Here is an 18524-nt window from a genome sequence, read left to right on the forward strand (position 1 = left end):
TCTATTTTCACTTTTATGAAAAGGACTTTTAACATTTTTACCTATAACACAACCTTTGCAAGTATTATCATGAATTTGACTGAGTTTAGGCATACCTTTGACTAACTTTTCAAGAAAGCGAAGTGCTTGATAGTGTAAGTGTCCAAGTCTTCTATGCCATAGCTCACAGGATTCAGGAGCCTCATTAATGAGGGCTTGAACAGGGTTAGTAGAGAGCTTATATAGACTATCATATCTATTACCAATTACACGAGCAGATTTAAAACTAGATTTCTTAGGCCAAGCAAGTACTTTTCCCTCAGAAAATGCAATTTGATAACCTTTATCTTCTAGAGTAGAAATGGAAATTAAGTTTCTTTTAAATCCAGGAACAAACAAGATGTCACTAAGGTGAAGTGAAATACCAGTGTCTAAATTTAAAGTAGTGCCAGAAGCTCTTACCGAATATCGAGCATCATCACCAATTACCACGTGAAGACTGGTATCCTTTTCTACAAGTCTGAAAGATGATCACGGTAGCTTGTGATGTGTCTGGAAGCACCACTGTCAATCAGCCATGTATTACTGTCTATAGGTATGCTGCTTGACAGGGCAGAGATGAATAAGAAGTCATCATTTTGTTCTGAGACTTCATTTAGGTTGGCTTCTCTTTGAGTAGGATCATTCTGACATTCTTTAGCATAGTGACCAAATTTGTCACATTTGAAACATCGAACACAAGAGATATCTCTTGGTTTCTTCCAAGAGTGCTGAGATCTAGGTGGTCTGAATTCTCTATTTTTCTTTGGATAATGCTTCTTCCAATTTCCACCTTTCTTGCATTGGGCTGCAAGCATGTGTTGGTCATCTACATGAGGACTTTTGGTTTGCCCTCTTGTGATAAGGTGAGACTCTTATTGAATGAAATCATTCTTAAGGCGATCAAGGGTAGGTAACTCAGTTCTACCACTTATGGTTTGAATAAAAGACTCCCATGAGTGTGGTAAACCATTTAGGGCAATCATGACAAGGTCCTTGTCTTCCATGTCATGTCCAATTGAACCTAGCTGATTCTTTAGTTCTGAAATTCTCATAAAATAGGAAATAACAGAATCTTCTTTTGACATTTTGATATTAAGTAGTTGCTGTCTTAAAGTAATTGCCCTACTGAGATTGTTAATTTCATAGGTACCTTGTAGGTGACTGAACATTTCCCTTGCAGTAGTGAATGAGGCAATAGAGGTGACTAGGTGGTCTTTAACCGAATCAATGAGAAGCTTTCTGGCCTTGACAACATCCTTTTTGAATTGTTTTAGCTCAGCTGCATCCGTAGGTTCAGTTAGCTCTTTCGCTTCTATGAAGTGAAGATCTTCTTCCTCTAGAGCCAACATGATTCGAACCTTCCATGCAACAAAATTGAGATTTCCATCAAGCCTATCTTCAACTTTCAGCCCCATTGACCTGACCTGTGAATGAGACAACAATCTGGAAATAAAGGAGAACTGAATTCTGAAATCTGAAAGTTGATCTAGCCTATAGCTTTGATACCATGTTAAGACATGGATCAGCTAGGACTCGAACCTAGGACCTTCCATACGTTGCTGGACTGCTCTACCACTGAGCTACTGGCCCCTCTTGGACCAGTCCATCGTCGGTCTGGGTGTGGCTTATTTCCAACACTAATAGTTTTTACTCTATCTATGATAAAGAAATGTTGGCCATTATGCATGCATTGGCCAAATTTAGACGATGTTTAGTTTGCAGAAAATTTGTGGTAAAAACAGACCACAACAACTTACAAGTGGGATCTCTCATGTACAATTGCAACCTATCAAAGAGGCATTTGAAATGATAAAGGCTGATTACCTACACTTGCTCAAGGACAAAGATCAAGCTACCAAGATGGTTGAAACAAAGGATAAGGAAATTGATGACCTTTGTTTACAATTGAGTTTTGCACACTTTTCATTGTCTCAGATAGACATTCAATCTTCTGTTAGAGCCACTTCTATGGAAGAACGAAATAACGCTAGATTGATTGAAATCACACAAATAGTCGAAGGGATGGAAGAGCTCCATAGAGATGAAAACAAAAATGTAATTTGCAGCCATGAGGTAGAGGACATAACAGAAAATACTCCTAATGAGTCAGCATTTAATGATAAAGGTTTAAAATTTGAAAGAGGTGTCATCATGGAAGATGAATTGGATAGGCATCATGTGGAAAAACCATTGGAAATTATTGAAGGCTTCACTTGCAGCCATGTGGCAACATCTATGATGGATGATACATTTGACTTTCAGTTGGAAATATCTTATGAATCAGCACTTGTTGATGGTCAACCTCACATGAAAAGAGAGATGCTTAAGGGTGTCGATGACTCTACGCTAAGGTATAAAACAAATTCTAATTTTCTGAGTTACAACAGCAGTCACATATCTCCTTGCAATCATGAGATGGGAGTCTTAAAACATGAAGATGTAAAGGTTATTGAGTCTCCTAATGAGGGCTCTCAAGATTCAAGAGTCATATATGATACTTCTAATATAGACCCACTTCTAATATAGACCCACTTCTCAAGAGTCATATATGATACTTCTAATATAGACCCACTTCTCAAGAGGTCTAAAATTATCCATCATGGCATAGAAGATGTTAAAAGGACCCAAAGTTTATGTAATGGATGGATGGGAAGAGCTAAGGAGACTAAGTTGTTGGCTGGCCATGCAAGACAACACCTTCAAAAAATCAAGGAACAAGTCAAACACACGGATCATTCGAGACATCAAAGGGAATGGTATCATAGTTCCCTACTTCCTCGAAGGGAAGGTACTATAGAGGTTGAACATTTGATGAATAAGCCTCTTATGACAGCCAAGCATATAGAGCAATCAGAACTGTGTAGACATGAAATAAGGTATAAATCAGAAAATTCATGTTGTGCGAATGATTTTGGGCTTAATGTTAATGAGACATATCATTTGGAAAGCTTAACAAAGACGCAAACTATGATGGAACAAAAAAAGATTGTGTCTGCATGTTTTTGATCAGCTGGTAATGATTTCCACACACAAATAGAAGAAGTCAAGGATGAATCAGTCTTGATTGGGAATCCAAATACTTTTGGACTGTTTGATAAGTTGCTTCACAACTCTGGACAATATGCTGTCCTAATCTCAGAAGGGGCAGGAAAATCTGATTTTCAGAAAATGATCAGCAGTCCTTTGTCATCACATTAGCGTAACCCCGAACTTTGCAACAAAGACACTCAAGACTGGATAGACAAGTATGTGGTTAAGATTGAAATTTCAGATTTGCCACAAGTTGATTTTATATCAGCAGATGAAAATGAGCACAAGTCAATTGGTGCATTGACAAACCACTCTTATGATGAGGATCCTTTTTGTGATCATGGGGACACTCCTGGAGAAGTCACTAATACACTATTCCCTCATGATGCATTATCAGAGCAAGGAGCTGTTCCATTTTCAGGGAATGAGGTATGCGTGATCATTGTTATTCATGTTGAGTGCCTTTTACTTGGAGTAGGTACATTTCAGCTGAGCCTTGAAACATGGCACGAGGATTTACACATCAAACGAAGCATTTCAACCTTAATTCATTGGGTTGTGACCCACATATTGGTGTTAGACAGCTGTTCTGTACTACTGATCACAAAGATTTCAGATTATCATTTGGGGACAGCAGCTAATTGGTGGAATTGGGAAGGTTTGTATCATCTTCCCCCTGTTGGAGGTTCGCACATTGATGAGCACCTATCATCCCTTGTCATTAGAGGCACTTGTTGCTTCATTTGGAGCAAGGTTCTCAATTGGATAAATGCTGTTCTGATTCATAACAGTATCATTTGGTGGATTGGCATGACTGATCATGCACTTAGGATGATCGTTTTTCACGTCCATGGGAGATCATCCAGAGCATAGTTGAACTACTCGCGACTCGGCTCGACTCGCCAAGCCCCTGAGAAAAAAACTCGGCAAAAACTCGGGAAAAACTCGGCAACGTAAAAACACGCTTAATTTTAATAAAAAATGCATTTTTTTTTGCAAAATTTAATGAGAAGATGCATCCAATGAGTCAATAAATGATAACACAAAAGAAACAAGCTGATTCTAGATATATTTAAATGCAAAGTGTCTACAAAATCGCATCCTCATAAGGAATGCTGATGGCTGGAAGCAAAATAGTAAATAGTTTTTGTAAAACCAAAAGTAAATACATCATTACAAATTACAATTACAACTTCCTCTTCCCAGCTCTAGCTAAAACTATTTAGTATTCCTCTTCCTCTTCCCAGTGGAGATCTTCCCAGTTCCGAGGGTGAGAAAAGGAGGGGTAGAGAGATAGGTCTAGATCTTGGTGGAGATCTACAAACGTGCAATATTTGAAATTTCATCACATATTGATAGTTTCAAACTTTCAACTCTAAAATGTATAATACCAAGATTTCTTCAATGCTAATTATGTTGTTATATGGAGCCTAATCATTCTCAGAGTTTAAATTTTCCCTACTTCCATCAGTGCAGTTTCCCCCTATATTTTTCGGCGAGTTTTTGCTGCGAGTTAAAGTCATAAAAATTTACAGAGCTCAACAACTCGGCGAGTTTCTGAAACTCGCCGAGTTCTCTGCGAGCGTGCCATCTATGATCCAGAGTAGGAGAGTTGTATACTAATAGCTCTTCGAGATATTTCGATCCTCTCACGCTTGATGAATATGACAGTGTGATGATTTGGGATCCTAGCATTGGTATGTTTGGTACAGTATTTCATGGGATCATGATGCGTTGTTTCACAATTCGAGGCATAGTGATGTTTTCATCAAAGTGGAGCAGGAAAACTTTGAAGGAGATGTATAGGGGAAGACATACCGAGGTACTAAACTAATTTGGGATCTAGGTATTGGAGGGAACGTTTCAGCTTAATGTAGAATTGAGACAGGTGATTGCTTGGGGGCAAGCAATCTTGGGGAGGACGGATTGTAATGTTCTCTTCTTAGCCAGCATCAGCTAATCAGTGTTAGTCTATCACCAAGTCCTCATAGACTAAGAGGATGGATAGAGGACCCATGTTGGGTTAATTCTCTCAGAGTTCAAATAGTGTAATTGAGTGAATTAGGAGGTATAAAAACATTATGTATGATATTGCAAAAAGGTTGTTAAGTTAAATTAATATTTAACTTAAACAATGGACATCAAAAGTGAACTTTATGATACAAGTCACCTAATATCTTAGAGAGAGTATGGATGCCTTAGGAGAGAGAAAATGGAGTTACTGCATTTTGAGGTTATTTGTAATATTGCAAATTATATTAAAAGGTGATTCTAAAAGCTAGATTTATACAATTATGAAAATGACTTTATAATGAAGTCACTTTCCTTGGACACCACTCCAAGTGGAGTTGGAAATAATAAAAAAAGTAGTGACTTAAATTGGGTGCCCTTTTGAGGAGAAAGAAAAGATAATAAAAGACATTAGAAATTGAATAAAACTCTAATTAAAATCATAAAGTGGCACCTGGGAAAGAAACCCTAATTAGGGCATAGAGTATTGGAGTTTGATAAAAAGGCAACTTGGAAATCATTTTGCCAGTTAATGTTGGTTATTATGTCACTATTGCCTCCTGAGAGGAGCTTGGTTGAACCCTAGGGTTTGTTGCAGCTTGTGTGGACAAAACCCTTCAAAAGTCATCACTCTTGCAGTTGTGGAAGATCATCTCAAGGTGTGTAGGGAGATTCTACTTCAGGGATCTCATCGGTGCAACAAAGAAAATCAGTTTTGAAGAAGTATTTGCTGGTTATGGTTGAGTGAGGTGCCTCCTTGCTAGGCTGACCCCTTCTTGGGCATGTTTGGAGCTTGAAAAAAACACTTCTGCTACCGTTTAGTATAGTTTATATGAGTTTCTTCATTGCAAGTGTGTGGAGCAGATTCTAAGTAGTTTTAGAGGGTTGCAGGATCACCATCAGCAACAAAATCAGTTTCAGCTAGGTCGTACTAGCTCCATAGGAAAGTGGAGATTTCTAGGCGCTGTCGCCTAGTTTTTGACAGCTCTTTTGCACTTCATGAGTGCCTAGATCAGACTACCCGGTTAAGAGGTTTTTTGAGTTAAAAAGGGCAGTTTGGGAAGAGCTGCGAGAAATTTTCTGAGTGATCTAAGTGGCTGCCAACTTAGTATTTCTGAGTATCCTATGTGGCTGCTAGCTTGGTGAAATCAGACCTACAAGGCAGCTGTTTGGAGCCTGCCTTCATCAAGTTTCAAAGGACTTTTTCTAGAGGATATTGTGCTGTTGCATCCATTTCTCATATCAGACAATCAGTCCCAGGGAAGCAACCATTAAAGTCATTGTAACAGCTCCTATATGTTATTTTGTGATCATAATTTATACCTGAACCAAGGAGCTACTAAACGGGTATGTCTTTATATGTTGTATGCTCAAATCATTAATTTGATAAGGTTTACCCATTGCCTATTGCAGTCTGATTTTCATATCAGACCTGAACTATTTTGTAATCAGACTCCTATCATTTGTAAATAAAGTTTATCTGAAGTTGGGTTATCATTATTATTGTTGGTAAAGAAGTGGTATATGTTTATTGTATGATGGTTTATACATTTGCATTAAAAAAATTCTCAAAACACATCCTACAATCACACAAAATCAGTACATCAGTTCTAGAACAAAATTCAGTGGCAGTTCATAGTGCCCCACACCAGGGTGGGGCATTACAAATCTTACTAAGAAAGATAAGCGAGGTAGCTTATGAATTGGAATTACCCAAGAAGAGTAGAATTCACAATGTTTTTCACGTATTCTGACTTGAAAAGGTCCTTGGACAGAAAATTACTCAATATGTAGGGTTACCCCTGCTTGACGACAAGGGTAAGCTATTCTTGGAACTGGAAGAAGTTCTCAATATGAGGGAAAAGCAATTGAGGAATAAGACTATTCTCGAATTCTTGATCAAATGGAAGGGCCTACCTAAGGAAGATGCTATGTGAGAGGAAGAAGAGATCTTCAATCATCCGAATTTGAAACTGCTTGAGGGCAAGCAATCTCGAGAAGGGCAGGCTGTCATGATACCACCACAAACAGACGATGACGAGCCATAGAAATCATCTTACTTCACTTCACAATTTTCTGTTCGAGGCATGGATGATCAAATAGTAAGGTCGGCAATGAGCAAGAGAAATCACGTGGTGGCAGCGAACAATACTCTTGTTCCATTATACATCAAAGATCTTTAAGATGCACGATTAAGAAATAACCTATGTTAAGCGCTTATTGATGAAAGGCCATCATTGAAGTTTGAAGAGGTATGATCGTTCCTAGAAGGACATCTACTTTCCGAAGGTTGTCTCCATCCTTGAAGACATTCACCTATGAAATGAGGAAAGCCATGATGGGATAAGCATCAAAGGAGCAGATCAGATTGATATAAGATATCGTATAGAGACTCAGTTCGGTCATAGCAAGGTCATCAATTACAGCAGATTGACTTATTTACAATCATTATTTGTTACAGCAGATTGGTATGCTGTATCTTGCCTTATGAAGTATATGCTTATTTTCAATAATGTCCTATTTGAACTCTATTAAGAATAATAGGCAAATATAAGTAATTTCACACACACACACACACACACACACACACACACATATTTATATATATAACAACGTGAACAAGATTTACATTTCTTAATAATAGGGAATTAAGATTTATATGATAACTATCCTTAATTTCACATATATACATATATATACATTCATAATACATGAGAAATTAGTATATTAATGACCTAATCCTTAATTTCATATTGGTTGGATTTGTTAGGGAAAGGCGGTATTAATATCTTACAAGGTAGGTGAGCCCCAAGAGGTGGTATGGACGGGTATTCCTAAAACCCTTAGGCCCACTTGTGGAGAATGGTTTTCTAGCACCCCAACATAGTTATTCCTCATCCTCTGTTACGGTTGATGATTAGGAAAGAAGTAAGGATTGGGCTTAAATATAGTAATTATCAATTGTATTATGAATACTAATGGTTCTCTAGTTTTAACAATTTGATTTAAAGCATAATAAGTATGATGAAGTATGTTTAATTATGGAAAACAGGCATACTCCTAGTAGGGGACGTTACAGATGCAAACAGATTAACAAAACATTACAGTGGCATTTTACACTAACTACCTTAGACAGCTGATATAATGCTTTGGAGGTGGCATATTACATTAGTACATTGTTCTGATTACCTCTTTTTCAGAATTTCTTATTCCTGGTCAACAAAAATATATTTTTGTTTCCAACAACAATTCATATCCTTGTTTATTTTTCTACGAAACAAGCTACTACTTCAGCCAGTGACAATGTTCCCATTTGGTGACAAAAGGTTTCCACTAGGCTTTCATATGGTTCTGGTAGACTGGCTAGAATCACAAACACACGATTATGTAAATATTTCACTTGCCATATGTCTTGCAGAATATTCTTTATTAAGTACCGATTTGAATGAAGAATTGTTCCCCTTGATCTTTGAAGATTCAGTATGGAAGCTTGAATATTACATTCAAGATCTTTCATTGTGTATTGGATGAGATTTGCGGATCTGAGGTCTTTTCAATTTGGGTTGCAAGATATTATAGGATGACATTTATTTTCTATGCCCTTGTGGGTTTAGAATCTAGATGTTTGGGAGGTTTACTAAACACTGTTTCGATCAAATCAGATCAGAATTTCATATCACTGTTTTTATAGGAGATTCTTGCTCATGGTGAGAACCAGAAACATTCCAAGCACAAGTGTCTACATTTCTGAATCTATCTACAGCTTCTTCAAATTATAATAAAAACAAGAAACTCATCATTGAAAACAAGAACACTTAGTTAGTTGGAGTTTCTTGCATATCTTGCATGATTTAGTACCTGTAAATTGAAGATACCATTTTTGATACCCATAGATAGAAAACCCTACGAGGATGCTTTTGAGTTGCTAAGTACCTGTGGATTTTTCAGTTGGGTGAGTACTCTCAAGTTTAACTCGTGAGTCTTTGTAAATGAGCTGCAGAAGAAAAATTGCCGGATTTAAGATGAAAACTCATCATGTTTCATGCAATTCCGAGGTAAAAAATCATGATGCAGGATTGAAACATGCCAATGTGGGTTAAAAATTAAAATGCATCAAAGCAGGTTAAAATGCGAGTTAAAATTTGTATTTCACAAACAATTTTTCTATAAAACTATTAAACCCTGCATTTGCCCCTCCAATAAACCTTGGTTTTTGCCAAGTCTTTGCCCAGTTTTTAATGAGTTTTTAGTATTTACTAAGTCAAAAATTTTGGGCTTACTGAGTACTCTCTGAGTTTGAGTTTGCGAACTATGTTGATACCTACACCTTTTTGTTTGTTCTAATAGGTTCTCTTGTGCTGGATGGAACTTGTTATCAATTGATAAATATAAAATATTTTACTTGTACCATCATTCCATATTCATTGTTTTAGGAAATGGATCCATGCTTTCATGTGCAATTTTCCCAGTATTAATTTGAAGTCATCCGTACTTGGGTAATCAGTTCTAATAGTTTTTGGCACAAAATTGGTTCTGTTCAATTTGGATTTTATCAATTTTATGCCGCATAGAAGGTATTGTCAGCTACATGTTTTGAAATGTTCTGAAACTACCTTGGTTGGCTACTTTAACTTATCTACACTTTTGGATTGTGTTTTACCAGTGTATGAGGCATGCAAGCTTGGGAGTCATGATCCTGTGAATACTGAAGGGCAGCGCTTCAATTCTGGCAAATGGGCTTCATCAGGTGTTGTGCCTGTAGAATGTCCAGCACAGTTTCAAAAGACCGTAAACAATTTATCTTTTATTGGTTCCATAAATGACTACTTAATGACACTGGAAAAAGGTTGGGATGTGAGCAGCTTCTGCAGGTCTCTGGCAAAGGTGCTCAAAAGTTTCCCGATTGGTGCAAATTCACCGGGAACTCAAAAAGACACGGATAATGGTCCTTTCACGGTAAATATCAAGATCCTTTGTCTTTTCTATGTGTATGTGTGTGCTTGTGTGCATGTGGATGTGTTGATTTTGATCTAGCATGTAAAATTGTGACATGATTTTGAGGCTTTCCAATCCCTTTTTCAATTTCAGTTTTCTGTTTTCCTTATGCTTTGCATTTTAGTTTTCTTTTGTGTGCGTGTTGATTTTGATCTAACATGTAAAATTCTGACCTGATTTTGAGTTTTTTAATCACATTTATAGTTTACATTGTAGCTTCTTTTGTGTGTATGTCTGTTTGTTGATTTTGATCTAGCATGTAAGACTCTTTAACATGATTTTGAATTTTTCCAGTTACCTTATGATTCCAATTTTTGGTTTGTCTTTTTACTAATGCTTTATATTTTAATTTTCTTTTGTGCTCAATTTACAGTGTTTGCAGTGGTTACTGTTAATGACCTGTTGTGTTGGATGAGTGTTTACTATTATATTGGACAAATCTTTAGATGCTATTCAATATCCAGTTGATGAGGAATGCCTTTGAGCTCCAGTGAGATGATATGTTAGGCGGACTACAATCAATATGAATTTTAAGGAATTCTTTTAAATTGACTGTTTGTCATTATTGATAAATACCATTTCAATGTCAACAAGCATGGGGTTTGGGAACAGGCGAATATGTGAGTTGACAGCAAGAGGGGCATTCTTTTCGAGATTCAAGTTTTTTTGGAAGTGTCAAAATTAGGATTTTCAGAATCCTATAGGCATACAAAAATATACAAACTGAGAATGATACTAACATATAAATATTGAGTTAATAATATTAGAAAGAGAATTTAGATTCTTGGTTCATGTTATTCTTTTTTGAGTTTCAGTCTGGGATTTGTTGCGAGTCAACTAGGATCTGTCCGATAATTTGTTTTGTATTCATAATACTTTTTCTCTTTGACCTATTCTTGGCCATATGTGGTATTTTCTTTCTTCCTTTAGTGCTTTGCCATACGGATGGCCATTTTTGCTTTTAGTTTCGGTGACTCATGTGCTTTTTCATTTCTTTCAGGTGCTATATGTAATATGCCCCTTTGCCGAACCAGGTCCAATGCTTCAGACAATAGTTGAGGCTTGCAGGTGCCTTGGAGCCATTGTTAACCATCCTGACAAAGAGAGAAGATCGATAACCTACAGTCATGTTGGAAAATCTCTACACTGTGCCACTACACTAGATGAAACATTGAATTTAAATGTTCCCACTCTATTTGGGTTCAGTGTTCCAAAACTTGTTTTGCAAGTCCTTACAGCAGAAACAATCCTCAAAGCTACCTGTCCTCCAGTGAGTGAGTTAGTCACTCTTAAAGAAATAGCTTTTACTGTGTATAATAAGGCTCGACGGATTCCTCGCTATGCACCTGTTTGTGACACACTGCAAGCAGCTACACCATCACTTAGGGCTCGACCAGGTGCTGTGCACATGAGCCCATCTGTTACAGGATTCTGGAAGGATTGCAGTATTAACCGTGCTACAGGAGCATCATCATTATCAAGAGAGAATGCACTCGATACATCATGCTTACGACCAGGTGCTTGGGATAGTTCCTGGCAAACGAGGCACAGTGAGTCAACTACATGTGATTTAAGTGGGTCTGGAGATTCTATTTCGCAGAATGATGTGTGCTACTTGTTTGAACCTTTATTTATATTGTCAGAACCTGGTTCCTTGAGTCAAGGTGTTTCTCTTCATGTGACTGGCACTGCTACCTCAGATTCATTGAGAACTTTGTCTGATGATGCCAGTGGTAGTACACAGCCTTCAACTGCTAGTGTGCTGGGAGATATTGGGTCAAGTATTGTCATAGATGGATCAGAATCTGACTGTTTGCGGGCTGGAAATCACAGAGCACCAAGTCTCCATTGTTGTTATGGCTGGACTGAGGATTGGCAGTGGCTTATTTGTGTCTGGACAGATGCTCGTGGTGAACTGCTCGATGTCCATATATTTCCATTTGGTGGCATTGGCAGTAGGCAGGATACAAAGGGCCTTGAAAGTCTTTTTATTCAAGTTCTGCAACAAGGATGCCAATTACTGTCTGTTGCTCCTGATGTTGGAGGTGGCAGACCAAGGAGTCTTGTAATTGCACGCATTGGATGTTTCTATGAACTTGAGTGCCAAGGTGCATTACTTATCATTTGACTGTATCCTATATAATGCTGTTCTTTCAACTTTCAAGACAGTTTTCTTGCAGTGTTTCTATCTTTTTAAAACTATAGCAAATCTCATTGTAGTTTTGATCAATGCAGAATGGCAAAAAGCAATTTCAGCAGTAGGAGGAGATGAAATGAAAAAATGGCCTGTGCAACTACGTCGGTTTGCCCCTGATGGCACATCTGCAAGTAGTGGTGGCAGCACCATTCAGCCACAGGAAATCAATATGATCCATGACAGGACTTTGCCACCTTCACCCAGTACAGCATCCTCTATTTATGGTTCACATTCAAAGACATCTAATTTTATTAAAGGGAATGTTGGGCAACCCAACACAAGAAAACAGGTTATTTCTGGACATTCACAAGAATTCTCGAAGGGTGCTTTTCATTGGGTGCAAAATATTAGTCTGGTGGGATTGTGCATAGACCACTCTCTCCAACTACTTTCCCAGGTTGAGGCGACTTCACTAGGTATTCTTTCGTTTGTGTGCACTTTTCCTCTTAAATTATGTTAAAGTTGTTTTCAAGTAATCTTTAAACAGTATGACATAAGCAGGTGTGAAAGTAATCGGTAGTTCTTATTAAGTAAATCGGATTGTTCTACCTCTAATTTATTAACCAAATTCTATTAAATACTCATGGTTCTTGGCAAATTTAAGCATATGTTTCTTAAATATTATTTATTTGCTTTTGCATCTGCTGAATATGTATGTGTGACTACGAAGAAATTTATATGTACATGTACCTTAAATTGGGTTTCTGATTCCTCACAGGTGGAAATCAAGGTGCTTCTTCAGGAATATCAGGCTCCATTGATGGGTTAAATCCAGTGAATCCACATGTATCAACAACTGTGTCAAACTTGTTTGTTCCTTCACACAACCTTCGATTTTTTCCTCCAATGCCCTTACAACTGCCAACATGTCTTACATCCGAGTCTCCACCACTGGTGCACTTATTGCATAGCAAAGGTTTTGCATTCCCTTTTGCCACTGGCTTTGTAGTATCCAAAACAACTCCATCCATCAGGAAAGATTCCATGCAGCGCTTCACCAAAGAGGAATGGCCATCCACCCTTATGGTGAACTTGGTTGATTATTATGGAGGAACAAATACCATTCCAACTAGTCAGCAAGTACCTATAACTGCTGAAGCTATTGGAAAAAGTAAGCAAAGTAGAATACCAATTATAGAGGCCAAAGACTATCAAGTTGAGGCTCATTTGGCATTAGAGTGTGTGGCAGCAGAACTACATGCACTTTCATGGTTATCAGTCAGTCCTGCATTCTTAGACCGGCGTACTGCTTTACCATTACATTGTGATATGGTGCAGCGACTGCGAAGACTTATCCATTATGCTTCTAAAGAATTTGGGCTTTCAGGAATGCAAGAAAGAATGCAGTCTGTCTTGTGATTGGGCATCCTTTATGCAGTACGACTTTGAAAGTTATATGCTGATGTCTTTCTGTTGCATTCTCTGTTGATTTCTACAAATTCAAGAGTAGAATTGAAACAGACTTTGTTGTGAAGTTCACAGAACAGAAATTCTTTAAGATCCGTGACAGCTTCAAATGTATTGAGAATGCAAGTGTATTATGTATAATTAATGACTTAACTCCAACAACTTTAGCTGATTGTACACATGATCAGGTAATGCTATTATTTGTTGAGTTTATATATTGGAGGGTCTGTACCAAGTTTTATGTAATAAACATAAGTTCCAAATTGCATTCGAGTTCTAGGGTACAGTTCTCTCCAAGCAAAGTCAATTTTTTTTTTCTACTAATTTGTATCAACTTAGTAATCCCTCAAATAACCCAAGTTGTAATTGTAAGTGTGGCTAATGCCCTTTCTCAGAAAACTCTAAAAACTAAGGTTGCTAAAAATTTTCAAAGGCCAGTTGTACTCTAAAAGTTGATGGGGTTTGGAACCATATATATTTTTAACTACAGAGAAACTATTCTTGCATTATCAAAAAAGCAAGAAAAGCTATATCAAACCTTGCTGATGGCATTTAATTTCTCAAACTATTAGATGAATCTCCATCTTAATCATCTATCTGATTGTCATTTGGCAATGCGTGGAAATGTACAGAACTTGTTAATTGGTTTACCTGCAAATGCCTTCGCTCAATAATAACCTTGAATGAATATAGTATCTCATTAATAAATATTTATAATATCAAGAGCGTCAGCTTGGAAATAAACTCGTAACATTTCATGCTGTTGTGCATACGTGTTTAACAAATTAACAAATGTCAAAACTCAATTTTTAAATTTTTTTTTTTCATAATTCATTGTGAATGTGCATATCGTAGTTGAACTACTCGCGACTTGGCTCGACTCGACAAGCCCTTGGGAAAAAAACTCGGGGAAAACTCGGGAAAAACTCGGCAACTTAGAAACACGCTTAAACTTAGTAAAAAATGCATTTTTTTTTGCAAAATTTAATGAGAAGATGCATCCAATGAGTCAATAAATGATAACACAAAAGAAACAAGCTGATTCTAGATATATTTAAATGCAAAGTGTTTACAAAATCGCATCCTCATGAGGAATGCTGATGGCTGGAAGCCTGGAAGCAAAATAGTAAATTACTAAATAGTTTTTATAAAAACAAAAGTAAATACATCATTACAAATTGCAATTACAACTTCCTCTGCCCAGCTCTAGCAAAAATTTGGGGAGAGGTAGAACTAGAGGGTCTAGACTGTCTAGTCGTATAAGTCTGTTGTGGGCGTGATTGTGCCTCCTCGCTCGGTATGGTTGATTGAGACTCATCCTCCATCCTGGATGAAGCTATGTCTCTTGCTTCTGGCACTGGCAATGAATCCTCATCCTCATCCTCATCCTCTTCAATGTCATCCAGTCTGAAACCAAATCCACCCCCCTCCTCCATAGCTTGCCTCTCCAAATCAGTGATGTCAGTGTCGGAAAACAATGGAGGTTGCTCCTGTGATGTCCAATCACTATAAGGATCTATATCATCCAAGTCAATTGGACCACCTTCTAGTTCCTCTAACTTCCTTACGCACAATCGAAGATTATATTGCACGTAGACAAGGTCATTGAGTTGTTTTTGCGCTAACTTGCTCCTCTTCTTCGTGTGGATTGCTTCAAACAAGCTCCAATTGCGCTCACAATTGGATGAACTGTAAGGCTGACATAAGACTCTGAGGGCAATTTTTTTGAGATGTGGGGTGTTTCCACCCCAATTTTGCCACCAAGCATTTGCAAAATAAATAAAATGGAAAAGTTAGAAAGCAAAGAGAAAAGAGAAAACATAATTTATCAATCATTTTAGTCTTTAGATCCCAAAATCCAAATGGCAAATGTTATACCTAGGGTTTGAGTGGTTCTTCCTCTCCTAGCCAGCTTTGAAGAGAATAGCTTACCCCTTCCTCATAATTTTTGAGCTCACTCACAATGAGGTATCTCTCCTCAACATCAGGTACCATCCTCTCAATGCATGAACTGAGGCTCGCCATGACTTCTCCATTCGAATCTGAGTAAGAACCCTCGAACCTAAAACGAGGGTTGAGGAAGTACCCTGCTGCATGAATGGGTTGGTGGAGCTGATTGTTCCACCTCCTATCAACAATTTCCCAAATGGGATCAAATTTGAGCCTATCCCCCTTGTAGTAATTTTTGATACACTCCTTGGCCCTATCCATGGCCTCATAAAGATATCCCATTGGGGTTTTATCTCCATCCACCAAGCGAAGAACTCGAACCAAGGGCTTTGACACCTACAATTGAAAAATTCAAATTACAAAAAGATTAAAATTTAAATAATGAAGTTACAAATTAGTAATGAGAGACTTGAATCAAGAATAACTAAAACTTTAAAAAGTTTTGAAGTAACAACATTCATAGTCTTTGCAACCCTTTGTGCAAATTGGTTGTCGAAGACTATGCATGCAACAACCTCTCCTTCAGGTTTCTTTGAATAAGATGAGTTAAGCCATTCTCCACTCACAAACATTTGTTTCAAAGAAGTCAATGCAACAAGAAGGCTTTGCAACGTCAAGAAAATCGTTGCAAACCTTGTGACACCAACTCTCACCAAATCTTTCCCTTGGGTGTGTTGTTTCATCAAGTTTAGGACCCAAGGGTGATTGTAAATATATTTGGTGATCCTCCTTGCATCTTCCACAACTGGAGTCACCCACTCAAGTTTTCCTATGTCCTCCAAAAGAAATTCAAGGACATGTGTTGCACAAGGTGTCCAAAAAAGAGTGGCGTGCCTCTCTTGGAGGATTCTTCAAGAAGAATTTATTCTTAAGAAATATGCAACCAAGTAAAACAAAGCCACAACAAATGAAAATATTGCTAATGCCTAAAGGTGATAATTTAAAAGGATTCTACCTGTTGACACATATGCTGCTACATTATCTGTGATGATTTGCACCACATTCTCTACCCCCACCTCCATGATGACATGCTCCAACATTCCAACCAATGTTTTTGCATTTTTCACCTTGCTAGAGGCATCAACAGATTTCAAGAACACTACATTCTCCAAAAAATTGATGATGGTACGGTTTTTGCCATTTGTCTACCCATCAAAAAGAATGGTGCAACCATAATTTGCCCATTCAATTTTTTGATCCTCCATCACTTCTCTTGCCCTAGCAATTGCATTTGTGAGCAACCTGTAAGTGCAAAGTAAAATTAGGTCTTAGTACACAATTTTGATTTAATAAACAATAAATCTAAAAAATAATTAAAAATGAAATCAAGTGGACTATGTAGTAATTTACTAACCGCCCACTCAAATCCCTGCGAGAAGCGACCTTGTATCCCTTTCCTGAAACTGTCATAGTAGTCACCAAATTCAGCCAATAAGCGTTCTCCGCCATATTGAATGCAATGTTGTTGAAGTACCAAAAATCAGCTACTGCAATGTCAGTTTTCTCATGTACCTCCTTATTCCATCCAGTGGCCTCTAATGATGGTTGTGCACTAGGTGTGTTCCTGGGCACAAAATAATCACTTATAGACCCTTATCGTGGCGATGGAAGTGGAACAGTGCCAAGTGCTCTACTAGAGAAAGCAAAAGCAATGAGCGAGGTGATGGTGGGTTTGCGGATATGTGGGCCACACCGAGAGCCCACTATGCCCTCAAGTGCTTCGTGTTCCTCTTCAAGGTCAACAGAAACACCTTGAGATTCAACTATGGCTGATTTCATAGCTAGCTTTGCCCTCTCCCTTTGCAATTTCTTCTCTTCCCTAGCTGCAAGTAGGGCATTCATTTGTCTTTTTATTTCTTCATTGGTCCCAGGGCATGCTCTAGCATCATGCCTATCTATTCCTACAAGGTGGCATTTGAGGCAATTGATGCCTCCATGAAGTATTTTCTCACACTTTATGCATATAACTGACCCAGGATCGGGTCCCTCATAGGCATACCTCCAATGCCCCATTTGTAGCACTTCTAGGACGGGTGCCTATATAACTAGATGAACATGGATCTAGTGGCCATTGCTCCCTTGCCATGATTAATGCTTACTTAACCTACACATACAAAGTAAAAAAAAATTTAACATTTTAGTTAAACAATTTAGCAAACTATCTACATTAGTTTAAATAAATTTAGACATCATTCGAAGTTTTTTTTTTAAAAAGTAGGGTTTGAATTTTTTTTTGAAAACTAGATTCTTCAAAAAAATTGTGAAAATTCAACAAAACTTGTCAAATCTAGTGTTAAATCTTGTGCAAATAACTTAGAAATGATTTAGACTACCTAAGAATCATTTCTAATCAATTTAAATGCAACAAAAAATAAACAAATTGTTTTAAAAAAGCATAGAAAAAAAATTAAAAAAATAACCTGGGAATCTGATTTTCCCTTCAAATCCCCTTCAAATCCACTTGGAATCACTCAAAAATCCCTCCAAATCACCTTCCAAGTCACTCCAAGTCAACTTCCCCTTACTCAGCGCAAAACCCAATCAAAAAACAAAAAATGAATTGTTTTTTTGCCGTTTTCGGTTAAGGCAAACAGGCGGGCGAGTTTTTTTAACGGACTCGCCGAGTTTTTGGCAAAAACTCACCAAAAACTCGGCGAGTTTTCCTGGCGAGTAGGAGTCACAACTACTCGCTAGACTCAAAAAATCAGTGAGTGTGTCATCTATGGTGCATATATATGAGTTCAAATGAGAATTCGACGAATTGAAAAATATAAAAAGAATCTGAATGTTTCCATAATTCATTGTTAATGTCCATATTATATCATACTAATATAGATATTTGTAATTTATCTATCTAAAAAAATGTCAAGAATATCAATTTGAAACTATTTTGAAAATATTATATTACTATTTT

The 18524-nt window shown here is 37.5% G+C and overlaps 1 protein-coding gene across 6 annotated transcripts in view; it reads left to right on the forward strand.

The window, feature by feature from the left end:
* The window catches only part of LOC131047154 (mediator of RNA polymerase II transcription subunit 13), a 171810-nt gene extending 157877 nt beyond the window's left edge, over positions 1–13933 (forward strand). For all 6 annotated transcript variants that reach the window (XM_057981012.2, XM_057981031.2, XM_057981024.2 and 3 more), the window contains 4 exons: positions 9725–10017; positions 11057–12164; positions 12292–12669; positions 12972–13933. In XM_057981012.2, coding sequence (XP_057836995.2) covers positions 9725–10017; positions 11057–12164; positions 12292–12669; positions 12972–13612 — 2420 coding nt within the window. In that variant the 3' untranslated portion in view covers positions 13613–13933. The remainder of the gene's footprint in view (positions 1–9724; positions 10018–11056; positions 12165–12291; positions 12670–12971) is intronic.
* Positions 13934–18524: the final 4591 nt, after the last annotated feature.

The sequence above is a fragment of the Cryptomeria japonica genome, chromosome 4, assembly GCF_030272615.1.
Source record: "Cryptomeria japonica chromosome 4, Sugi_1.0, whole genome shotgun sequence".
Taxonomy (NCBI): domain Eukaryota; kingdom Viridiplantae; phylum Streptophyta; class Pinopsida; order Cupressales; family Cupressaceae; genus Cryptomeria; species Cryptomeria japonica.